The 23,251-nt window shown below is 40.8% G+C and overlaps 1 protein-coding gene across 2 annotated transcripts in view; it reads right to left on the bottom strand.

Annotated features, from left to right (window-relative positions):
• The window catches only part of LOC143301173 (receptor-type tyrosine-protein phosphatase R-like), a 41,147-nt gene extending 18,122 nt beyond the window's left edge, over nt 1-23,025 (bottom strand). Inside the window, exons 1-8 of one of the 2 annotated variants that reach the window (XM_076615266.1) lie at nt 22,915-23,025; nt 22,469-22,836; nt 16,814-16,936; nt 14,102-14,278; nt 7,111-7,224; nt 3,998-4,269; nt 2,195-2,281; nt 668-767 (exon numbers count right to left, since the gene is read on the bottom strand). In XM_076615266.1, coding sequence (XP_076471381.1) covers nt 668-767; nt 2,195-2,281; nt 3,998-4,269; nt 7,111-7,224; nt 14,102-14,278; nt 16,814-16,936; nt 22,469-22,836; nt 22,915-22,975 — 1,302 coding nt within the window. In that variant the 5' untranslated portion in view covers nt 22,976-23,025. The remainder of the gene's footprint in view (nt 1-667; nt 768-2,194; nt 2,282-3,997; nt 4,270-7,110; nt 7,225-14,101; nt 14,279-16,813; nt 16,937-22,468; nt 22,837-22,914) is intronic. The other variant, XM_076615267.1, reaches the window with a different exon arrangement.
• Nucleotides 23,026-23,251: the final 226 nt, after the last annotated feature.

Below are 23,251 nucleotides of genomic sequence, written 5' to 3'. Positions count from 1 at the left end.
TACAGTCGCAGCATAGACTGCCTGGGCTGACTTGGGTACAGTCGTAGCATAGATGTGTTTCTTTGTCTCCATGTGTGGCCGGCAGTCATCAACTGATCAGGTCCGCTGTGTGCAACACTAAAATCACACTGGCAGGTCGTACAGTGTCCAAACTCCGGGCCTTCCCAGCTTGCTCTGAGCACAGAATATGTCTCCAAATATCTAGCTCAGAAGTTCTGTCCTGTCTTCTTGAAAGACTTATTAATTTTTCTGATTTCTTCGTCACTGTCTTCACTATCAGTCTCATGGGCAAACTTCCCTTTTTCACACGCCATCTTGAGTGCCAGAAGTGAACGTTTTTGTAACTACGGTTATACACAGCACAGCCATGCTGAAGTTGGACAGCACAGGACTGTTGTTTGAAAACATTATTTTCCATTACATGAAAATATTAACTTTTAACCTGTAACTGTAGTCCCATACTTTTTTTTTTTTTTTTTTTCTTACAGATTTCTGTAGAACCTACAGGAAAATCATAGTGGTAGGTAGGTCTGCATATGCAAACACACACAATCACCTACACATACATGCACACACAAAATCACACGTTTTTTTATGTACACACATAACAAAAATGACACGCATGTACTGTATAAATACATATACATATATAAATAAATAAACGTACCCAGAACTCCTCATAAAGGATCTTGGTGTTCTTGGCTACATTACGTAAGTCCCGACGACTCAGTCGGTTTCCAGCAGACAGGAGATATTCTAAACCTGAACTGAAAAACAAAAAAAGAAACATGGATCAATATCTTCATCAAAATCTGCATCATGACTGTTCAAATACCAATGGTTCTGCCACTGATAACATAATACAAAAGTCAGTTATCAAATATATAAATACATTTTTGTGACACTACAGATCTAAAACACTGTTCATTTTGTGATAATACAGATATAATGCCAGGAAAACACTGTACATTTTGTGATAATACAGGTATAATGCCAGGAAAACACTGTACATTTTGTGATAATACAGATATAATGCCAGGAAAACACTGTACATTTTGTGATAATACAGGTATAATGCCAGGAAAACACTGTACATTTTGTGACACTACAGATATAATGCCAGGAAAACACTGTACATTTTGTGACACTACAGGTATAATGCCAGGAAAACACTGTACATTTTGTGACACTACAGATATAATGCCAGGAAAACACTGTACATTTTGTGACACTACAGGTATAATGCCAGGAAAACACTGTACATTTTGTGATAATACAGATATAATGCCAGGAAAACACTGTACATTTTGTGACACTACGGATCTAATGCCAGGAAAACACTGTACATTTTGTGACACTACAGATGTAATGCCAGGAAAACACTGTACATTTTGTGACACTACAGATATAATGCCAGGAAAACACTGTACATTTTGTGACACTACAGATATAATGCCAGGAAAACACTGTACATTTTGTGACACTACAGATATAATGCCAGGAAAACACTGTACATTTTGTGACACTACAGATATAATGCCAGGAAAACACTGTACATTTTGTGACACTACAGATATAATGCCAGGAAAACACTGTACATTTTGTGACACGGATCTAATGCCAGGAAAACACTGTACATTTTGTGACACTACGGATCTAATGCCAGGAAAACACTGTACATTTTGTGACACTACATATCTAAAACACTGTACATTTTGTGACACTACAGATCTAATGCGGAGAAAACACTGTACATTTTGTGATAATACAGATATAATGCCAGGAAAACACTGTACATTTTGTGACACTACGGACTTAATGCCAGGAAAACACTGTACATTTTGTGACACTACGGACTTAATGCCAGGAAAACACTGTACATTTTGTGACACTACAGAGCTAATGCCAGGAAAACACTGTACATTTTGTGACACTACATATAAGAGGTCTATCCTATTCACCAATCACAGGAGAGATGAAAGCACAATACCTATCATGATAAGGAAAATGAGATGATCATCTCTCTTTGGGGGGAGTTTTTCCCAATCAACCAATCACTGGAGAGATAAATGCACAATATGTATCATGAAAGAATGAGATAAATACCTCAATTTGGGGAGAGTTTTGTCCTATCGACCAATCACAAGTGAGATCAATGCACAATCTGTATCACTGAAGACAAAGAGATTATTACCTCTCTTTGGGGGGTGTTCCATCCCATCGACCAATCTCGGGAGATGGCTGCAGATCCAATGTCAGGGAGGCATTGGATCCTCGTCTACTGCAGACAGAAACAGTGTACAGCTACACACATGGAATTAGTCAGGGCGACAACAGTCTACTGCAGATAGAAACAGTGTACAGCTACACACATGGAATTAGTCAGGGCGACAACAGTCTACTGCAGACAGAAACAGTGTACAGCTACACACATGGAATTAGTCAGGGCGACAACAGTCTACTGCAGACAGAAACAGTGTACAGCTACACACATGGAATTAGTCAGGGCGACAACAGTCTACTGCAGACAGAAACAGTGTACAGCTACACACATGGAATTAGTCCGGGTGACAACAGTCTACTGCAGACAGAAACAGTGTACAGCTACACATGGAATTAGTCAGGGTGACAATTAACACCAGCACCATGACAAATCCACAGAAAAAACCCGAACAAATCCATGAATCCTCCACCAACTAGTGAGGCTTCTGCAGGAAAAAGAAGGATGGAGAGAAAAATGCCATTCCCCAATACATGCCTGAAAAATGCCATTCCCCAATATATGCCTGACACAGTCTTTACACAAGCAGCAGTGGTAGCTACCTTATTCCAATACTTGACATACATATTCTCTGCACACGCAGTAATTTTTTTTTTGTCCCGGACTTTCCTGGGTCAACCACCTTTTTATTTTGTAAATAAATTCATTATGTCAATTCAGAATTTTAGAAGCATTAATATTAGCTATGTTATTCCAACAGCATACCTGACAAAAATACTCTTTGCAGAAGCAGTAATATTAGCTATGTTATTCCAACAGCATACCTGACAAAAATACTCTTTGCAGAAGCAGTAATATTAGCTATGTTATTCCAACAGCATACCTGACATAAATTATACTCTGAATAAGAGCAGTAGTATCTATGTTATTGCTATAGCATACCTGACATAAAAACTCTGCAGACAGCAACATGTTAACACCTACCTCTCCAGACAGCAACAGGTTCCATGCAACATGTTAACACCTACCTCTCCAGACAGCAACAGGTTCCATGCAACATGTTAACACCTACCTCTCCAGACAGCAACGGGTTCCATGCAACATGTTAACACCTACCTCTCCAGACAGCAACAGGTTCCATGCAACATGTTAACACCTACCTCTCCAGACAGCAACAGGTTCCATGCAACATGTCAACACCTACCTCTCCAGACAGCAACAGGTTCCATGCAACATGTCAACACCTACCTCTCCAGACAGCAACAGGTTCCATGCAACATGTTAACACCTACCTCTCCAGACAGCAACAGGTCCCATGCAACATGTTGACACCTACCTCTCCAGACAGCAACAGGTCCCATGCAACATGTTGACACCTACCTCTCCAGACAGCAACAGGTCCCATGCAACATGTTAACACCTACCTCTCCAGACAGCAACAGGTCCCATGCAACATGTTAACACCTACCTCTCCAGACAGCAACAGGTCCCATGCAACATGTTGACACCTACCTCTCCAGACAGCAACAGGTTCCATGCAACATGTTAACACCTACCTCTCCAGACAGCAACAGGTCCCATGCAACATGTTGACACCTACCTCTCCAGACAGCAACAGGTTCCATGCAACATGTCAACACCTACCTCTCCAGACGGCAAAAGGTTCCATGCAACATGTTAACACCTACCTCTCCAGACAGCAACAGGTTCCATGCAACATGTTAACACCTACCTCTCCAGACAGCAACAGGTTCCATGCAACATGTTAACACCTACCTCTCCAGCAGTCCTTTGCGCTTGATGCGGAGGGGCTGGGCGGGCACAGGGGTAGTGGCGTAACCCACAGGCACAAAGATGGGCGGGGCACAAGGCTGGATGGCCAGAGGTGATGCCGTATCCGGGGCAACCACGTCTGGAAACAAGACGTGCTGCTGCTGCTGCTGTTGCTGCTGCTGTTGCTGCTGATGATAGAGGTGCTGGCTGCCCAGGCCACTGGCGGAGTTGGTCAGGCTCACGCTGCCCTTGGTGCGGCAGAAACATGCATACGTCTGCAACCAGGTGATGTCAGGGTTATAGCACAATGTATGGGAAGTACTTACCATTATGTCAGGGGCTATACCACAATGTAAGGGAAGTACTTACCCTTATGTCAGGGTTATACCACAATGTAAGGGAAGTACTTACCACAATGTCAGGGTTATACCACAATGTAAGGGAAGTACTTATCAATGTCAGGGTTATACCACAATGTAAGGGAAGTACTTACCACAATGTCAGGGTTATACCACAATGTCAGGGTTATAGCACAATGTAAGGGTTATAGCACAATGTAAGGGAAGTACTTAACACAATGTCAGGGTTATACCACAATGTCAGGGTTATACCACAATGTAAGGGAGGTACTTAACACAATGTCAGGGTTATACCACAATGTCAGGGTTATAGCACAATGTAAGGGAAGTACTTAACACAATGTCAGGGTTATAGCACAATGTCAGGGTTATAGCACAATGTAAGGGAAGTACTTATCACAATGTAAGGGATGTACTTACCACAATGTCAGGGTTATACCACAATGTCAGGGTTATACCACAATGTAAGGGATGTACTTACCACAATGTAAGGGAAGTACTTACCACAATGTCAGGGTTATACCACAATGTAAGGGAAGTACTTACCACAATGTAAGGGATGTACTTACCACAATGTCAGGGTTATACCACAATGTCAGGGTTATACCACAATGTAAGGGATGTACTTACCACAATGTAAGGGAAGTACTTACCACAATGTCAGGGTTATACCACAATGTAAGGGAAGTACTTACCACAATGTAAGGGATGTACTTACCACAATGTCAGGGTTATACCACAATGTAAGGGAAGTACTTACCACAATGTAAGGGATGTACTTACCACAATGTCAGGGTTATACCACAATGTAAGGGAAGTACTTATCACAATGTCAGGGTTATACCACAATGTAAGGGATGTACTTACCACAATGTCAGGGTTATACCACAATGTAAGGGATGTACTTACCACAATGTCAGGGTTATACCACAATGTAAGGGAAGTACTTACCACAATGTCAGGGTTATAGCACAATGTAAGGGATGTACTTACCACAATGTCAGGGTTATACCACAATGTAAGGGAAGTACTTACCACAATGTCAGGGTTATAGCACAATGTAAGGGAAGTACTTACCACAATGTCAGGGTTATACCACAATGTAAGGGAAGTACTTACCACAATGTCAGGGTTATACCACAATGTAAGGGAAGTACTTACCACAATGTCAGGGTTATACCACAATGTAAGGGAAGTACTTACCACAATGTCAGGGTTATACCACAATGTAAGGGAAGTACTTACCACAATGTCAGGGTTATACCACAATGTAAGGGAAGTACTTACCACAATGTCAGGGTTATAGCACAATGTAATGGAAGTACTTACCACAATGTCAGGGTTATACCACAATGTAAGGGATGTACTTACCACAATGTCAGGGTTATACCACAATGTAAGGGAAGTACTTACCACAATGTCAGGGTTATAGCACAATGTAAGGGATGTACTTACCACAATGTCAGGGTTATACCACAATGTAAGGGAAGTACTTACCACAATGTCAGGGTTATAGCACAATGTAAGGGAAGTACTTACCACAATGTCAGGGTTATACCACAATGTAAGGGAAGTACTTACCACAATGTCAGGGTTATACCACAATGTAAGGGAAGTACTTACCACAATGTCAGGGTTATACCACAATGTAAGGGAAGTACTTACCACAATGTCAGGGTTATACCACAATGTAAGGGAAGTACTTACCACAATGTCAGGGTTATACCACAATGTAAGGGAAGTACTTACCACAATGTCAGGGTTATAGCACAATGTAAGGGAAGTACTTACCACAATGTCAGGGTTATACCACAATGTAAGGGAAGTACTTATCACAATGTCAGGGTTATACCACAATGTAAGGGAAGTACTTACCACAATGTAAGGGAAGTAAATACTTACTACAATGTCAGGGAAATATTTACCACAATGTCAGGGAAATACTGACCACAATGTCATGAAAATATTTACCACAATGTCAGGAAAATGCTTACCACAACATCAGGAAAATACCACAATGTCAATGAAATGCTTACTACAATGTCAGGGAAATATTTACCACAATGTCAATGAAATGTTTACCACAATGTCAATGAAATACTGACCTTAATATCAATGAAATGCTTACCATAATGTCAATGAAATGCTTACCATAATGTCAATGAAATGTTTACCATAAAGTCAATGAAATACTGACCTCAATGTGAATGAAATGCTTACCACAATGTCAGGGAAATACTGACCACAATGTCAGGGAAATACTGACCACAATGTCAATGAAATACTGACCACAATGTCAGGGAAATACTGACCACAATGTCAGGGAAATACTGACCACAATGTCAATGAAATACTGACTACAATGTCAGGGAAACACTGACCACAATGTCAGGGAAATACTGACCACAATGTCAGGGAAACACTGACCACAATGTCAGGGAAACACTGACCACAATGTCAGGGAAACACTGACCACAATGTCAGGGAAATACTGACCACAATGTCAGGGAAATACTGACTACAATGTCAGGGAAACACTGACCACAATGTCAGGGAAACACTGACCACAACATCAGGGAAACACTGACCACAATGTCACAATGTCAGGGAAACACTGACCACAATGTCAGGGAAACACTGACCACAATGTCAGGGAAACACTGACCACAATGTCAGGGAAATACTGACCACAATGTCAATGAAATACTGACTACAATGTCAGGGAAACACTGACCACAATGTCAGGGAAATACGTACCACAATGCTGAGAATGAAGACACACAGAATGGAAGCACCAGCAACAATGTATGGGAAATAGGGCAGTGTCCAGATCGGGGATCCATAAACTGCCACCATCACTCCATCCTTGGCCTGCCAACACAGTACATGTTGTTACACCTGTAAACATGTCAACACAGTTCATGTGTAAACCTGTCAACATGTTGTGTCAACACAGTATGTCATGTCAACACAGTGCATGTGTCAACAAAGTATGTCATATCAACACAGTACATTTCACGTCAACACAGTACATGTCACGTCAACCCAGTAATGCCATGTCAACACAGTACACACTGTTTCAACACAGTACATGTTGTGTCAACACAGAACATGTCATTTCAACACAGTAAATGTCATGTCAACACAGTAAATGCCGTGTCAACACAGTACATGTCATGTCAACACAGTACATGTCAAGTACATGTCATGTCAACACAGTACACACTGTTTCAACACAGTACATGTTGTGTCAACACAGAACATGTCATTTCAACACAGTACATGTCAGTCAACATTGTATATGTTGTCTCAAAACAGTGCATGTCATGTCAAAACACTACGTGTTGTGTCAACACAGAACATGTCATTTCATCACAGTACATGTCAGTCAACATTGTATATGTTGTCTCAAAACAGTGCATGTCATGTCAAAACACTACGTGTTGTGTCAACACATGCAGAAGATCCTGTAATCCATGTCAGCATTTAGTGGGTTATGGAAACAAGAACATACCCATCATGAACCACCACCCGCCCCACCTACCTCCCCTGAACACGGAGTATGGCTGCCTTAATGGTTAGGTAAATAAACAAAACGGTCATACACGTAAAATACAACATGTCTGTGCGAGTGTATGTGTGTGCATGACTGAAACCTGACTGACTGACACAACAAACCTGACTGAAACCTGACTGACTGACACAACAAACCTGACTGAAACCTGACTGAATGACACAACAAACCTGACTGAAACCTGACTGAATGACACAACAAACCTGACTGAAACCTGACTGAATGACACAACAAACCTGACTGAAACCTGACTGAATGACACAACAAACATGACTGAAACCTGACTGAATGACAACAAACCTGACTGAAACCTGACTGACTGACACAACAAACCTGACTGAAACCTGACTGAATGACACAACAAACCTGACTGAAACCTGACTGAATGACACAACAAACCTGACTGAAACCTGACTGACTGACACAACAAACCTGACTGAAACCTGACTGACTGACACAACAAACCTGACTGAATGACACAACAAACCTGACTGAAACCTGACTGAATGACACAACATACCTGACTGACTGACACAACAAACCTGACTGAAACCTGACTGACTGACACAACAAACCTGAGTGAAACCTGACTGACTGACACAACAAACCTGACTGAAACCTGACTGACTGACACAACAAACCTGACTGAAACCTGACTGACTGACACAACAAACCTGACTGAAACCTGACTGACTGACACAACAAACCTGACTGACTGACACAACAAACCTGACTGACTGACACAACAAACCTGACTGACTGACACAACAAACCTGACTGAAACCTGACTGAATGACACAACATACCTGACTGACTGACACAACAAACCTGACTGAAACCTGACTGAATGACACAACAAACCTGACTGAAACCTGACTGACTGACACAACATGACTGAAACCTGACTGACTGACACAACAAACATGACTGAAACCTGACTGAATGACACAACAAACCTGACTGAATGACACAACAAACCTGACTGAAACCTGACTGAATGACACAACAAACCTGACTGAAACCTGACTGAATGACACAACAAACCTGACTGAAACCTGACTGAATGACACAACAAACCTGACTGAAACCTGACTGAATGACACAACAAACCTGACTCAAACCTGACTGACTGACACAACAAACCTGACTGAAACCTGACTGACTGACACAACAAACCTGACTGAAACCTGACTGACTGACACAACAAACCTGACTGACTGACACAACAAACCTGACTGACTGACACAACAAACCTGACTGAAACCTGACTGACTGACACAACAAACCTGACTGACTGACACAACAAACCTGACTGACACAACAAACCTGACTGAAACCTGACTGACTGACACAACAAACCTGACTGACTGACACAAGAAAAACCTGACTGACACAACAAACCTGACTGAAACCTGACTGACTGACACAACAAACCTGACTGACTGACACAACAAACCTGACTGACTGACACAACAAACCTGACTGACACAACAAACCTGACTGAATGACACAACAAACCTGACTGACACAACAAACCTGACTGAATGACACAACAAACATGACTGAATGACACAACAAACCTGACTGAATGACACAAGAAACCTGACTGAATGACACAACAAACCTGACCGAAACCTGACTGACTGACACAACAAACCTGAGTGAAACCTGACTGACTGACACAACAAACCTGACTGAAACCTGACTGACTGACACAACAAACCTGACTGAAACCTGACTGACTGACACAACAAACCTGACTGAAACCTGACTGACTGACACAACAAACCTGACTGACTGACACAACAAACCTGACTGACTGACACAACAAACCTGACTGAAACCTGACTGAATGACACAACATACCTGACTGACTGACACAACAAACCTGACTGAAACCTGACTGAATGACACAACAAACCTGACTGAAACCTGACTGACTGACACAACATGACTGAAACCTGACTGACTGACACAACAAACATGACTGAAACCTGACTGAATGACACAACAAACCTGACTGAATGACACAACAAACCTGACTGAAACCTGACTGAATGACACAACAAACCTGACTGAAACCTGACTGAATGACACAACAAACCTGACTGAAACCTGACTGAATGACACAACAAACCTGACTGAAACCTGACTGAATGACACAACAAACCTGACTCAAACCTGACTGACTGACACAACAAACCTGACTGAAACCTGACTGACTGACACAACAAACCTGACTGAAACCTGACTGACTGACACAACAAACCTGACTGACTGACACAACAAACCTGACTGACTGACACAACAAACCTGACTGAAACCTGACTGACTGACACAACAAACCTGACTGACTGACACAACAAACCTGACTGACACAACAAACCTGACTGAAACCTGACTGACTGACACAACAAACCTGACTGACTGACACAAGAAAAACCTGACTGACACAACAAACCTGACTGAAACCTGACTGACTGACACAACAAACCTGACTGACTGACACAACAAACCTGACTGACTGACACAACAAACCTGACTGACACAACAAACCTGACTGAATGACACAACAAACCTGACTGACACAACAAACCTGACTGAATGACACAACAAACATGACTGAATGACACAACAAACCTGACTGAATGACACAAGAAACCTGACTGAATGACACAACAAACCTGACCGAAACCTGACTGACTGACACAACAAACCTGACTGACTGACACAACAAACCTGACTGAGTGACACAACAAACCTGACTGAATGACACAACAAACCTGACTGACACAACAAACCTGACTGACTGACACAACAAACCTGACTGACTGACACAACAAACCTGACTGAATGACACAACAAACCTGACTGAATGACACAACAAACCTGACTGAATGACACAACAAACCTGACTGACACAACAAACATGACTGAATGACACAACAAACCTGACTGAAACCTGACTGAGTGACACAACAAACCTGACTGAATGACACAACAAACCTGACTGAAACCTGACTGAGTGACACAACAAACCTGACTGAATGACACAACAAACCTGACTGAATGACACAACAAACCTGACTGAGTGACACAACAAACCTGACTGACAGAACAAACCTGACTGAATGACACAACAAACCTGACTGAAACCTGACTGAGTGACACAACAAACCTGACTGAAACCTGACTGAATGACACAACAAACCTGACTGAAACCTGACTGAGTGACACAACAAACCTGACTGAATGACACAACAAACCTGACTGAATGACACAACAAACCTGACTGAGTGACACAACAAACCTGACTGACACAACAAACCTGACTGAATGACACAACAAACCTGACTGAAACCTGACTGACTGACACAACAAACCTGACTGAATGACACAACAAACCTGACTGAAACCTGACTGACTGACACAACAAACCTGACTGAATGACACAACAAACCTGACTGAAACCTGACTGAATGACACAACAAACCTGACTGAAACCTGACTGAATGACACAACAAACCTGACTGAATGACACAACAAACCTGACTGAGTGACACAACAAACCTGACTGAGTGACACAACAAACCTGACTGAGTGACACAACAAACATGACTGAGTTACACAACAAACATGACTGACTGACACAACAAACCTGACTGACTGACACAACAAACCTGACTGAGTGACACAACAAACCTGACTGAGTGACACAACAAACCTGACTGAGTGACACAACAAACCTGACTGACTGACACAACAAACCTGACTGACTGACACAACAAACCTGACTGACTGACACAACAAACCTGACTGAATGACACAACAAACCTGACTGACTGACACAACAAACCTGACTGACTGACACAACAAACCTGACTGACTGACACAACAAACAAATGATGAGTGACCAATGGCCCCTGGCAGTCAGCTCTACCCAGGTAGGCAACCTGTTGTGCAACACTTTTGTACAGCGCTTAGAGCTTGGTCTCCAACCCAAGATAGCTGTTAAGTATCCATATATCATCAACACAGTACATGATGCGTCAACACCGTACACTTTTGAAATACAAGAACCTTTGGTGAATGTTCTTTCTTCTTTGCTGCTCCTCACACCTGGAACAACCTTCCTCATCATATCCGTGCATCTGATTCTATCTCTGCTTTTCGCTCTTCACTAAAAACTCACCTTTTAAAAACCTATCTATGAGCACTCTCTGCCACCTTGTTCTCCAAACAGTGTGCTATCATCTGAACTAACCAGACTACACACATTTCAGGACAAACAAACAGTGTGCTATCATCAGAACTAACCAGACTACACACATTTCAGGACAACCAAACAGTGTGCTATCATCAGAACTAACCAGACTACACACATTTCAGGACAAACAAACAAACAGTGTGCTATCATCAGAACTAACCAGACTACACACATTTCAGGACAAACAAACAGTGTGCTATCATCAGAACTAACCAGACTACACACATTTCAGGACAAACAAACAGTGTGCTATCATCAGAACTAACCAGACCACACACATTTCAGGACAAACAAACAGTGTGCTATCATCAGAACTAACCAGACCACACACATTTCAGGATAAACAGTATGCTATCATCAGAACTAACCAGACCACACACATTTCAGGACAACCAAACAGTGGGCTATCATCAGAACTAACCAGACCACACACATTTCAGGACAAACAGTGTGCTATCATCAGAACTAACCAGACCACACACATTTCAGGACAAACAAACAAACAGTGTGCTATCATCAGAACTAACCAGACCACACACATTTCAGAACAAACAAACAAACAGTGTGCTGTCATCAGAACTAACCAGACCACACACATTTCAGAACAAACAAACAAACAGTGTGCTATCATCAGAACTAACCAGACCACACACATTTCAGGACAAACAAACAGTGTGCTATCATCAGAACTAACCAGACCACACACATTTCAGGACAAACAAACAGTGTGCTATCATCAGAACTAACCAGACCACACACATTTCAGGACAAACAAACAGTGTGCTATCATCAGAACTAACCAGACCACACAAATTTCAAGATAAACAAACAGTGTGCTATCATCAGAACTAACCAGACCACACACATTTCAGGACAAACAAACAAACAGTGTGCTATCATCAGAACTAACCAGACCACACACATTTCAAGACAAACAAACAGTGTGCTATCATCAGAACTAACCAGACCACACACATTTCAGGACAAACAAACAAACAGTGTGCTATCATCAGAACTAACCAGACTACACACATTTCAAGACAAACAAACAGTGTGCTATCATCAGAACTAACCAGACCACACACATTTCAGGACAAACAGTGTGCTATCATCAGAACTAACCAGACCACACACATTTCAAGACAAACAAACAGTGTGCTATCATCAGAACTAACCAGACCACACACACTTTAAGATAGACAAACAGTGTGCTATCATCAGAACTAACCAGACCACGCACATTTCAGGACAAACAAACAGTGTGCTATCATCAGAACTAACCAGACCACACACATTTCAGGACAAACAAACAGTGTGCTGTCATCAGAACTAACCAGACCACACACATTTCAAGACAAACAAACAGTGTGCTGTCATCAGAACTAACCAGACCACACACATTTCAGGACAAACAAACAGTGTGCTATCATCAGAACTAACCAGACCACGCACATTTCAGGACAAACAAACAGTGTGCTATCATCAGAACTAACCAGACCACACACATTTCAGGACAGACAAACAGTGTGCTATCATCAGAACTAACCAGACCACACACATTTCAGTGCTGTCATCAAAATGCCTTATCCCTCTCGTCGTTCATCCCCTTCAACCAATGACCAGTCATTGAAACAACACAACAGATCTGATGCCACTGATGTGTTCAGCATGAGTGCTTTGGCTTTGGGGCCACTGACAACTCATTTCTGGTTAATTGAAGCAGCAAGATATTCAGCATAGAGAAATAGTCATACTGAACACATCAGTGAAAACAGGAACATGATAATGCAGTTCTCAGAACCTTAGCAGCACATCAAAAATATATGTTTGAATTTATCACAGACAAAAAAACCCTTCATCTTTTCCTCAATACACATGATTCATAAGCACATTCAGCTTTCTATTACCTCATTTGTCCTAGTGATGTTCTGGATATTCTGTATTTTGAGTTCAGGCACAGCAGTCTGCAGCTCTTTCAGAAGGCTGGAATGGCTTGTGATGTTATTGGTGTGAACACTGGCTGGCCAAACTGGCTTCTCTTCCCCCGGATAGTAAAACAACAGTTCCACTTGCTTTGTTGAGAACTGTACAAAAGAGACACATGGATACATGTCATAGTACACAGGCATAAAAGAACACTGTAGAGTGTAGAGGAGATAAGAGAACACTGTAGAGTGTAGAGTAGATAGAGTGTAGAGTAGATAAAAGAACACTGTAGAGTGTAGAGGAGATAAAAGAACACTGTAGAGTGTAGAGGAGATAAAAGAACACTGCAGAGTGTAGAGGAGATAGAGTGTAGAGTAGATAAAAGAACACTGTAGAGTAGATAAAAGAACACTGCAGAGTGTAAAGGAGATAAAAGAACACTGTAGAGTGTAGAGTAGATAAAAGAACACTGGAGACAGAGTGTAGAGGAGATAAAAGAACACTGCAGAGTGTAGAGTAGATAGAGTGTAGAGTAGATAAAAGAACACTGCAGAGTGTAGAGTAGATAGAGTGTAGAGTAGATAAAAGAACACTGTAGAGTAGAGGAGATAAGAGAACACTGCAGAGTGTAGAGTAGATAGAGTGTAGAGTAGATAGAGTGTAGAGTAGATAAAAGAACACTGTAGAGTAGAGGAGATAAGAGAACACTGCAGAGTGTAGAGTAGATAAGAGAACACTGTAGAGTGTAGAGTAGATAGAGTGTAGAGTAGATAAGAGAACACTGTAGAGTGTAGAGGAGATAAAAGAACACTGTAGAGTGTAGAGGAGATAGACTGTAGAGTAGATAAAAGAACACTGCAGAGTGTAGAGTAGATAAGAGAACACTGTAGAGTGTAGAGGAGATAAAAGAACACTGTAGAGTGTAGAGGAGATAAGAGAACACTGTAGAGTGTAGAGGAGATAGAGTGTAGAGGAGATAAAAGAACACTGTAGAGTGTAGAGGAGATAAAAGAACACTGTAGAGTGTAGAGGAGATAGAGTGTAGAGTAGATAAGAGAACACTGCAGAGTGCAGAGGAGATAGAGTGTAGAGGAGATAAAAGAACACTGTAGAGTGTAGAGGAGATAGAGTGTAGAGTAGATAAGAGAACACTGTAGAGTGTAGAGGAGATAGAGTGTAGAGGAGATAAAAGAACACTGTAGAGTGTAGAGTAGATAGAGAGTTGAGTAGATAAGAGAACACTGTAGAGTGTAGAGGAGATAGAGTGTAGAGGAGATAAAAGAACACTGTAGAGTGTAGAGGAGATAGAGTGTAGAGTAGATAAGAGAACACTGTAGAGTGTAGAGGAGATAGAGTGTAGAGGAGATAAAAGAACACTGTAGAGTGTAGAGTAGATAGAGAGTTGAGTAGATAAGAGAACACTGTAGAGTGTAGAGGAGATAGAGTGTAGAGTAGATAAGAGAACACTGTAGAGTGTAGAGGAGATAGAGTGTAGAGGAGATAAAAGAACACTGTAGAGTGTAGAGTAGATAGAGTGTAGAGTAGATAAGAGAACACTGCAGAGTGTAGAGGAGATAAAAGAACACTGTAGAGTGTAGAGTAGATAAAAGAACACTGTAGAGTGTAGAGTAGATAGAGTGTAGAGTAGATAAGAGAACACTGCAGAGTGTAGAGGAGATAAAAGAACACTGTAGAGTGTAGAGGAGATAGAGTGTAGAGTAGATAAGAGAACACTGTAGAGTGTAGAGGAGATAGAGTGTAGAGTAGATAAGAGAACACTGTAGAGTGTAGAGGAGATAGAGTGTAGAGGAGATAAAAGAACACTGTAGAGTGTAGAGGAGATAAAAGAACACTGCAGAGTGTAGAGTAGATAGAGTGTAGAGGAGATAAAAGAACACTGTAGAGTGTAGAGGAGATAAAAGAACACTGCAGAGTGTAGAGTAGACAGAGAGTTGAGGAGATAAAAGAACACTGTAGAGTGTAGAGGAGATAAGAGAGGGAAAGCTTTGTTGAGAACTGTACAAAAGAGACACATTTATACATGTCATAGTACACCAGCATAAAGAACACTGCAGAGTGTAGAGGAGATAAGAGAACAGTGCAGAGTGTAGAGGAGATAAGAGAGGGAAAGAACAGGTGGGAAGCCGACTGACAAAACAAAGATCAAAACAAAGCAGTCCTTCTTTCCAAGACTACAGTTCTTCCTCTGCTCACATTTAAACAAAGACTCATCCATGAACAGGTGGAAAAGCTTTGTTTTATTTTCACTGTTCTGCCTGTCCTACATTATGTCTTACCAACAATTTGGTTCTTTTCTTTTCACATTACCAGCAATGTGTTATTGTTTTGAGTGAAGTCTCCAACAGTTTCCACATAAAATGTCATCTTTAGCTGGTCACTGTTTTATATTTCGGTCGTACTGTCCTTCAGGACACAAACAAAGAGCAGGGACAGAGAGATAACAGCAGATCTTTTTTTTCCTTATCATACAGTGAACAAATTACAAACTGATTCAAATGTCACACTGTGAAATAATGCACTCAGTAGCTGAGTTTTTTGAGGACTACTACTACTACTACTACTACACACACACACACACACACCCTCTCTGTTTACACATGTGACTCAACAAAATGCCACAACACACACACACATACACAACAAAAACAACAACAAACAAAGTGAGGATTTACATTAATCTTATCCACACATATGTTGGTTTCATTCCATTGAAGTATGTTGGCAAAAGCTTCCTTGAGGCGCTGCATGGCGTCTTCAATGCTGCGGTTGCCGTTTTTCATCTCTTCTCCGAGTGTCTGTCAACAAGTAAAAAACATGATGTCAGTTACTGCCGTTTTTTCATCTGTTTTCCAAGTGTCTGTCAACAAGTAAAAAATCATGTCATTTTTCATGTTTTCCAAGTGTCTGTCAACAAGTAAAAGACATTATGTCAGTTACTGACATTTTTCATGTTTTCCAAGTGTCTGTCAACAAGTAAAAAACATGATGTCAGTTACTGCCATTTTTCATGTTTTCCAAGTGTCTGTCAACAAGTAAAAGACATTATGTCAGTTACTGCCATTTTTCATCTCTTCTTCAAGTGTCTGTCAACAAGTAAAAGACACGATGTCAGTTACTGCGGTTTTTCATCTCTTCTTCAACTGTTCAAGTGTCTGTCAACAAGTAAAAGACATTTTGTCAGTTACTGCCATTTTTCATCTCTTCTTCAACTGTTCAAGTGTCTGTCAACAAGTAAAAGACATTTTGTCAGTTACTGCCATTTTTCATCTCTTCTTCAACTGTTCAAGTGTCTGTCAACAAGTAAAAGACATTATGTCAGTTACTGCCATTTTTCATCTCTTCTTCAACTGTTCAAGTGTCTGTCAACAAGTAAAAGACATTGTGTCAGTTACTGCCGTTTTTCATCTCTTCTTTAAGTGTCTGTCAACAAGTAAAAGACATTATGTCAGTTACTGCCGTTTTTCATCTCTTCTTCAAGTGTCTGTCAACAAGTAAAAGACACAATGTCAGTTACTGCCATTTTTCATCTCTTCTTCAAGTTCAAGTGTCTGTCAACAAGTAAAAGACACGCTGTCAGTTACTGCCATTTTTCATCTCTTCTGCAAGTTCAAGTGTCTGTCAACAAGTAAAAGACACAATGTCACTTTGTCAGTTACTGCCGTTTTTATTACAATCAGTTTAATACATATCAGTATGATCATTTTTGTAAGCTTTCAATGTGCGACACAACCTGAAAGGCTGTAGTTTTGCCTAATTTGACAGTATGTATACAATATGTACACATGTATGCATGTTTGTCTATGAATGTGTGCTTGCATCTGCGCATGAGTATGTATGTGTATGTGTATGTGTGTGTGTGTGTGTGTGTGTGTGTGTGTGTGTGGAGTGGGGATGGTATGTGCATGTATGGTTGTTTCAATATATATATATATATATATATATATATATATATATATGTGTGTGTGTGTGTGTGTGTGTGTGTGTGTGTGTGTGTGTGTGTGTGTATCATTTTTGTATGCATTGAGCTTATGTCTGGGTTGCGTCACATTTGGATGTGTACAACATGTAACATTGAAGGAATGTGTTATGTAACAAGAACAAGAAATGTGTTTTGTAAAGCACATAGAGCAGATTTCTGGATAGTGTGTTATAAATGTAAGCATCTATGATTATTATCATTATCACCATCATAATTATCATTATTATTATTATTTTGTGGTTAATTTGTCAAAAAACAATACAGACAAATAATTTCCTGAAAATACAAAAACAACAACTTCAGGTTAAAATGTTAATATAATTTCATATATAAAACAAGAGAGGCAAGGCCTTCAAGACTCACTTGTGATACACTTTTAAAAAAAATCCAAGCTTTTTATGTATTGAGTATAATTTCAAAATGTAATGTTTAAGATGAGAAAGATCAGTTTAAAGCAAATTAAGTCCTCTAGCATTAATTACAGAGTAATTTCCCTTTTTTACTATCTGCACCAAAACGTTTGCAAAATAAATAAAACTTCCATGCTTAGCAAAAGAAGTTCCTGTTTGAACAAAAAATGATAATAATGACTGCTCTTGTTGTTGGGTCAGAATATCAGATCAAAGTGCCAAGTTTAGAGAATACAAAAAATATAAATATAACAGTAAATGCAGTTTGCATATAATTAGGCTTCATTTATTTTTTTTTTTTTGTGCCCATCCCAGAGGTGCAATATTGTTTTAAACAAGATGACTGGAAAGAACTGAATTTTTCCTATTTTTATGCCTAATTTGGTGTCAACTGACAAGGTATTTACAGAGAAAATGTCAATGTTAAAGTTTACCATGGACACACAGACAACCGAACACCGGGTTAAAACATAGACTCACTTTGTTTACACAAGTGAGTCAATTACTGAATCTCACGCAATTTCAATAAAATTCCATCTCAACCCTCAAACTAAAAACAAATCAAAAACATACCATGGAAAAACAAAGAGAATAAAAAGCATTTCTTCAATGAACTTCAAATATATGCAAGTGAGGCACAGTGAGAGAGAGAACAACGGAGACAGACAGAGACAGAGAGAGAGAGGGATGAATCAATTTTGAACCAAACCTTCAGGAGGAACTAATGCTAAACTTCAAATGATTATAACATGAAAAAATCTGCACACACATACAGTGCACACAAACACACATGAAATTGGTGAATGCTTTAATTCACACACACATACACACACATGCATATATACATTTCATTAGAGAGAGAGAGAGAGAGAGAGAGAGAGACTTAAAAAGCTTAACAGCTAAATTTCATTACACTAAAGACTAACTGCAGTACATACTTATGGGAGTCATTTTCAATGATACTAAAGGTGATCTTGATTTGGGAATACAGTTTGACAGGATGCTGACCTTCAGAAAACATACAGAAAATACTGATCTCAAATGCAAAAAGGGTACTGCAGTCTTAAAGGCAATGGCAACCAAACGTATCGAAAAACACCACCTCTTCCTACTATATCAGTCACTCGTTCTCAGTGTGATTGACCATGGACTTGGACTAACAACACCATCTCAAAGCAGCCTCCTAAAATTAGAAAGAGTTCAAAATGAAGCTATGAGGCTGGCCCTTGGAACAATAAAAGACACGCCCACAGAAACCATGCAGTACCTGCTTGACCTTCCTTCAGTGCAGGCCAGAAACAAGTTAGAACAGGTTAAGACCTACATCACAGCATTAGAAAACCCTCAAAACCCACTGCATGATGCAGTCAAGGAACCAAAAGGCAGCCATCTAGGATGAGGAAGATCATGGATGGGGCAAGCAGAAGACACAATCCAGCTAGTATGCTGACTACAAGACCTGAAAGAAACAAAAGAATGGGAGGAAAACCCCCAAAACCTCAATCATCTATTCAACACAGCCATTTCACCCACTCTAGGAAGACATTGTCGGGAATGGCCAGAGGGCAAAACTGATGCAGAAGTGAAGCTATCTCATAGAAGAAAACAGTAAAGTAGAGGACATCATCATATACACAGATGGCTCAGTCACCAAAGACTAATCCGGTTGGGGATTCACTGCGAAACAAAATGGAAAAACAATTAGGGAAGAGAATGCTGCCTACAAAGTCAAACCTCTAGCCTAACAATGGAAGTTGAAGCTGTGACACATGCTCTCCAGTGGCTATCATCCATCCATATGCCTGGAAACCAACATGCCATGATTCTAACCAACTCATTGAACCTCATACAGAAAACTGAAAGTGGAATGGGAAGCCCAGAGTGGCATGAGGCAATGCGCAACTTGCAGATTCAAAAACTTACATGGTCAAACTGCACGGGACATGCAGGTGTTAAGGGAAATGAACGAGCTGACAGACTGGTAACGCAACAACAATGAGCAGCCTACATCTAGGAAAATCAGAAATCCTCAGAAAAGTCAAAGAATACCAAAAAGAACAGGTACAAGGCCATCACACCATCGATCGCCTCAAAGAAATAAAGGTAGAGAGAGGGAGCGGCCGTAAGCATGAAAGGCAGAGTACGGTGCTTTGCAAATCAAATGAATATTGGCATCATTTCCAAACCAACATTGCACAAATTTCTTCAAAAACAGAACAGTCTCTGTGGGTTTTTCCAAATACAACAGACTGAGCAACACACTAGACGCCACATTCCTGGCATCAGATCTTTTCCCATCCCTCTTGCAGCTAATCAGTGGCAGCCTCTGTATGTGTTAGGGTGTGTGTGTGTGTGTGTGTGTGTGTGTGTGTGTGTGTGTGTGACTCAGCGAGTGACTCAGTGAGTGAGTGAGTAAGTTAATGTGTGTGCGTGTGTGTGTGTTTGTGTGTGTGTGTGTGTGTGTTTGTGTGCTTGTGTGCATGCGTGAGTGTGTAAGTGTACACATGTCAGAGCTCTGTGCATGTGTGTGTGTGTGTGTGTGTGTGTGTGTGTGTGTGTGTGTAGAGGATGAGGTATGTGTATACAGTGTATGCATGTCTGTACTGTGGGAGCAACGGAATATTGGAATGTGCAGGTGTGCATATATATATTTGTAAATGTGAGTGTGGCGGGGTGGGGGTGGGGGGGTGGGGATATAGGCGTGCGTATGTGTGTGTGATTGTATAAATAAGTGTGTGTGTGTGGTATGTGTGTGTGTGTGTGTGTGTGTGTGTGTGTGTGTGTGTGTGTGTGCTGTGGAAGCTATGATATGTAGCCTAGGAATGAGTGTGTGGAGGAAGTGGGGGGTGTGCAGTGTAATTTGGGAGATGGGGTGTGTGTGTGTGTGTGTGTGTGTGTGTGTGTGAGGACTCGTGTACATTTATGTGTATTTGTTTGTGCTTTCATATCTGTGAAAATGCATGTTTGTTGCATATATCCGTTATGCATGTGTGTATGTGTGTGTGTGTGTGTGTGTGTGTGTGTGTGTGTGTGTGTGTGAATGTGTGTCTGCATGTTTTACATTTATTTGCTTATTGATCATCATTATTGTCTTTTTATTACTATTATTATCATTATCATCATCATCATTACCATCATCATCATCATTATTATTATCATTACTATTATCTTTCTTTTTTTTTTTCTCAAGGCCTGACTAAGCGTGTTGGGTTACGCTGCTGGTCAGGCATCTGCTTGGCAGATGTGATGTAGCATATAGTGATAATTTGTCCAAACGTAGTGACGCCTCCTTGAGCTACTGATACTGATACTGACCAGAACAAGTGAGAGATGACACGAAAAGGTTAGTTTCAGGGTGAGCAATAGAAATGGTACTTTTGCTGCTGTTTCTGTGAATATCCTAGAAAGTTATGACAGTGCTAAATTCTTCACAAAGAGAAAGAAAAATGAAATGAAAAAAAAAATCATCTGACGAGATCTAATGTTGGATTAAGTACTTTTCCCATTCACTGATCCAGCCTCTATGCAAAACAACAACGTCAACAATTAAAAGAACAACAACAGACCAACGAAAACGGAAAACAACAGAGCAAATAAATTCATGCACAGGATATAATATTCCAAAGGGAAAAGGGAAAGGAAAAAAAAAGGATTTTCTGAGAGACAGACCGATAGAGATGAGATAGGACAGAGTTGCAAAATTCAACTAAAAATCACTAATGAAAGAAAGACATGTTTTTACATTGATGAACATATATATGTATGTAAGAAATGTCACCAGGTGTTCTTCGTGAGAGTTTTTGTGTGTGGGTTGGGTTTTTTTTGTTTTTTGTTTTTTTTAGTAGTCGGAGTTTGATGATAAACGTGTTCCCAACTTGTTTTATTTCCCTGACACTAAACGACCGTATTTACAAAACATAAACAAAGATCATACTTACCACTTGGACACGGTACTCCGAGGTCGCAGCGTAATTACGACCGTGCATCGGCTTGTCTACACCCATTGGCGCTTGTCTTTTCAGTCTGGTCCTGTGTTTAATCACAACACTTCGTTCGCTGTCACCATCACTGAACGGCCAAGCATCACCCAGCTTGGTGGCTGCTGGAGTGCCCGTCACAGTTCGAGGCGGAACCACCCGCATGTTGTTTATGATGTGTTTATATGCTGGGAAACCACGTTCTTGAGTTCGTATTGACAGTTTCGATCTCTCCTGATCCGATTGCCGATCGGTGTGCACTTGCCCGAGATGGCGCTGGGGAAGCAGTGGTGCCGCATCAACACATCGCTCGCCATTGTTCAGCGTCCCTGCACAGAGATCGGCACCGTTTTAAGTGGAAAACAAAAGAAAGAAGAGCAAAGCATAATACATGTATAACTGGTTACCTGTGACCAGAAAAACGATGGTGTTGAGAAACGCCGATGGAACAAATCTGCTCCGCCTCATCTTTCTGTCCGTCTGCTATCGTCCTTCCGCTCCTCCATCAGGCGTAACACGTCACGTGCGTGCACTGCGCGCGACCGAGTTCGACGTTCTATGCGATTAAAGGAAAAAGGCATCGCTTTAGATAAGAAATCACATCATAAAACGAGTTGACCGTTTCATTTTCAACAAATCATTCACTTCAATTATCTGGAATATGGCTTATTTTAGATGATTTCTGCGACATAATGTATTCATTCGCTGAGAATGTGTAATGTGACGTCATATAAACAATAATAT

The sequence above is a fragment of the Babylonia areolata genome, chromosome 27, assembly GCF_041734735.1.
Source record: "Babylonia areolata isolate BAREFJ2019XMU chromosome 27, ASM4173473v1, whole genome shotgun sequence".
NCBI classification, from domain to species: Eukaryota; Metazoa; Mollusca; class Gastropoda; order Neogastropoda; family Buccinidae; genus Babylonia; species Babylonia areolata.
Note: the sequence above shows the minus strand (reverse complement) of the source record. Positions and strands in the feature narration are given on the sequence as shown.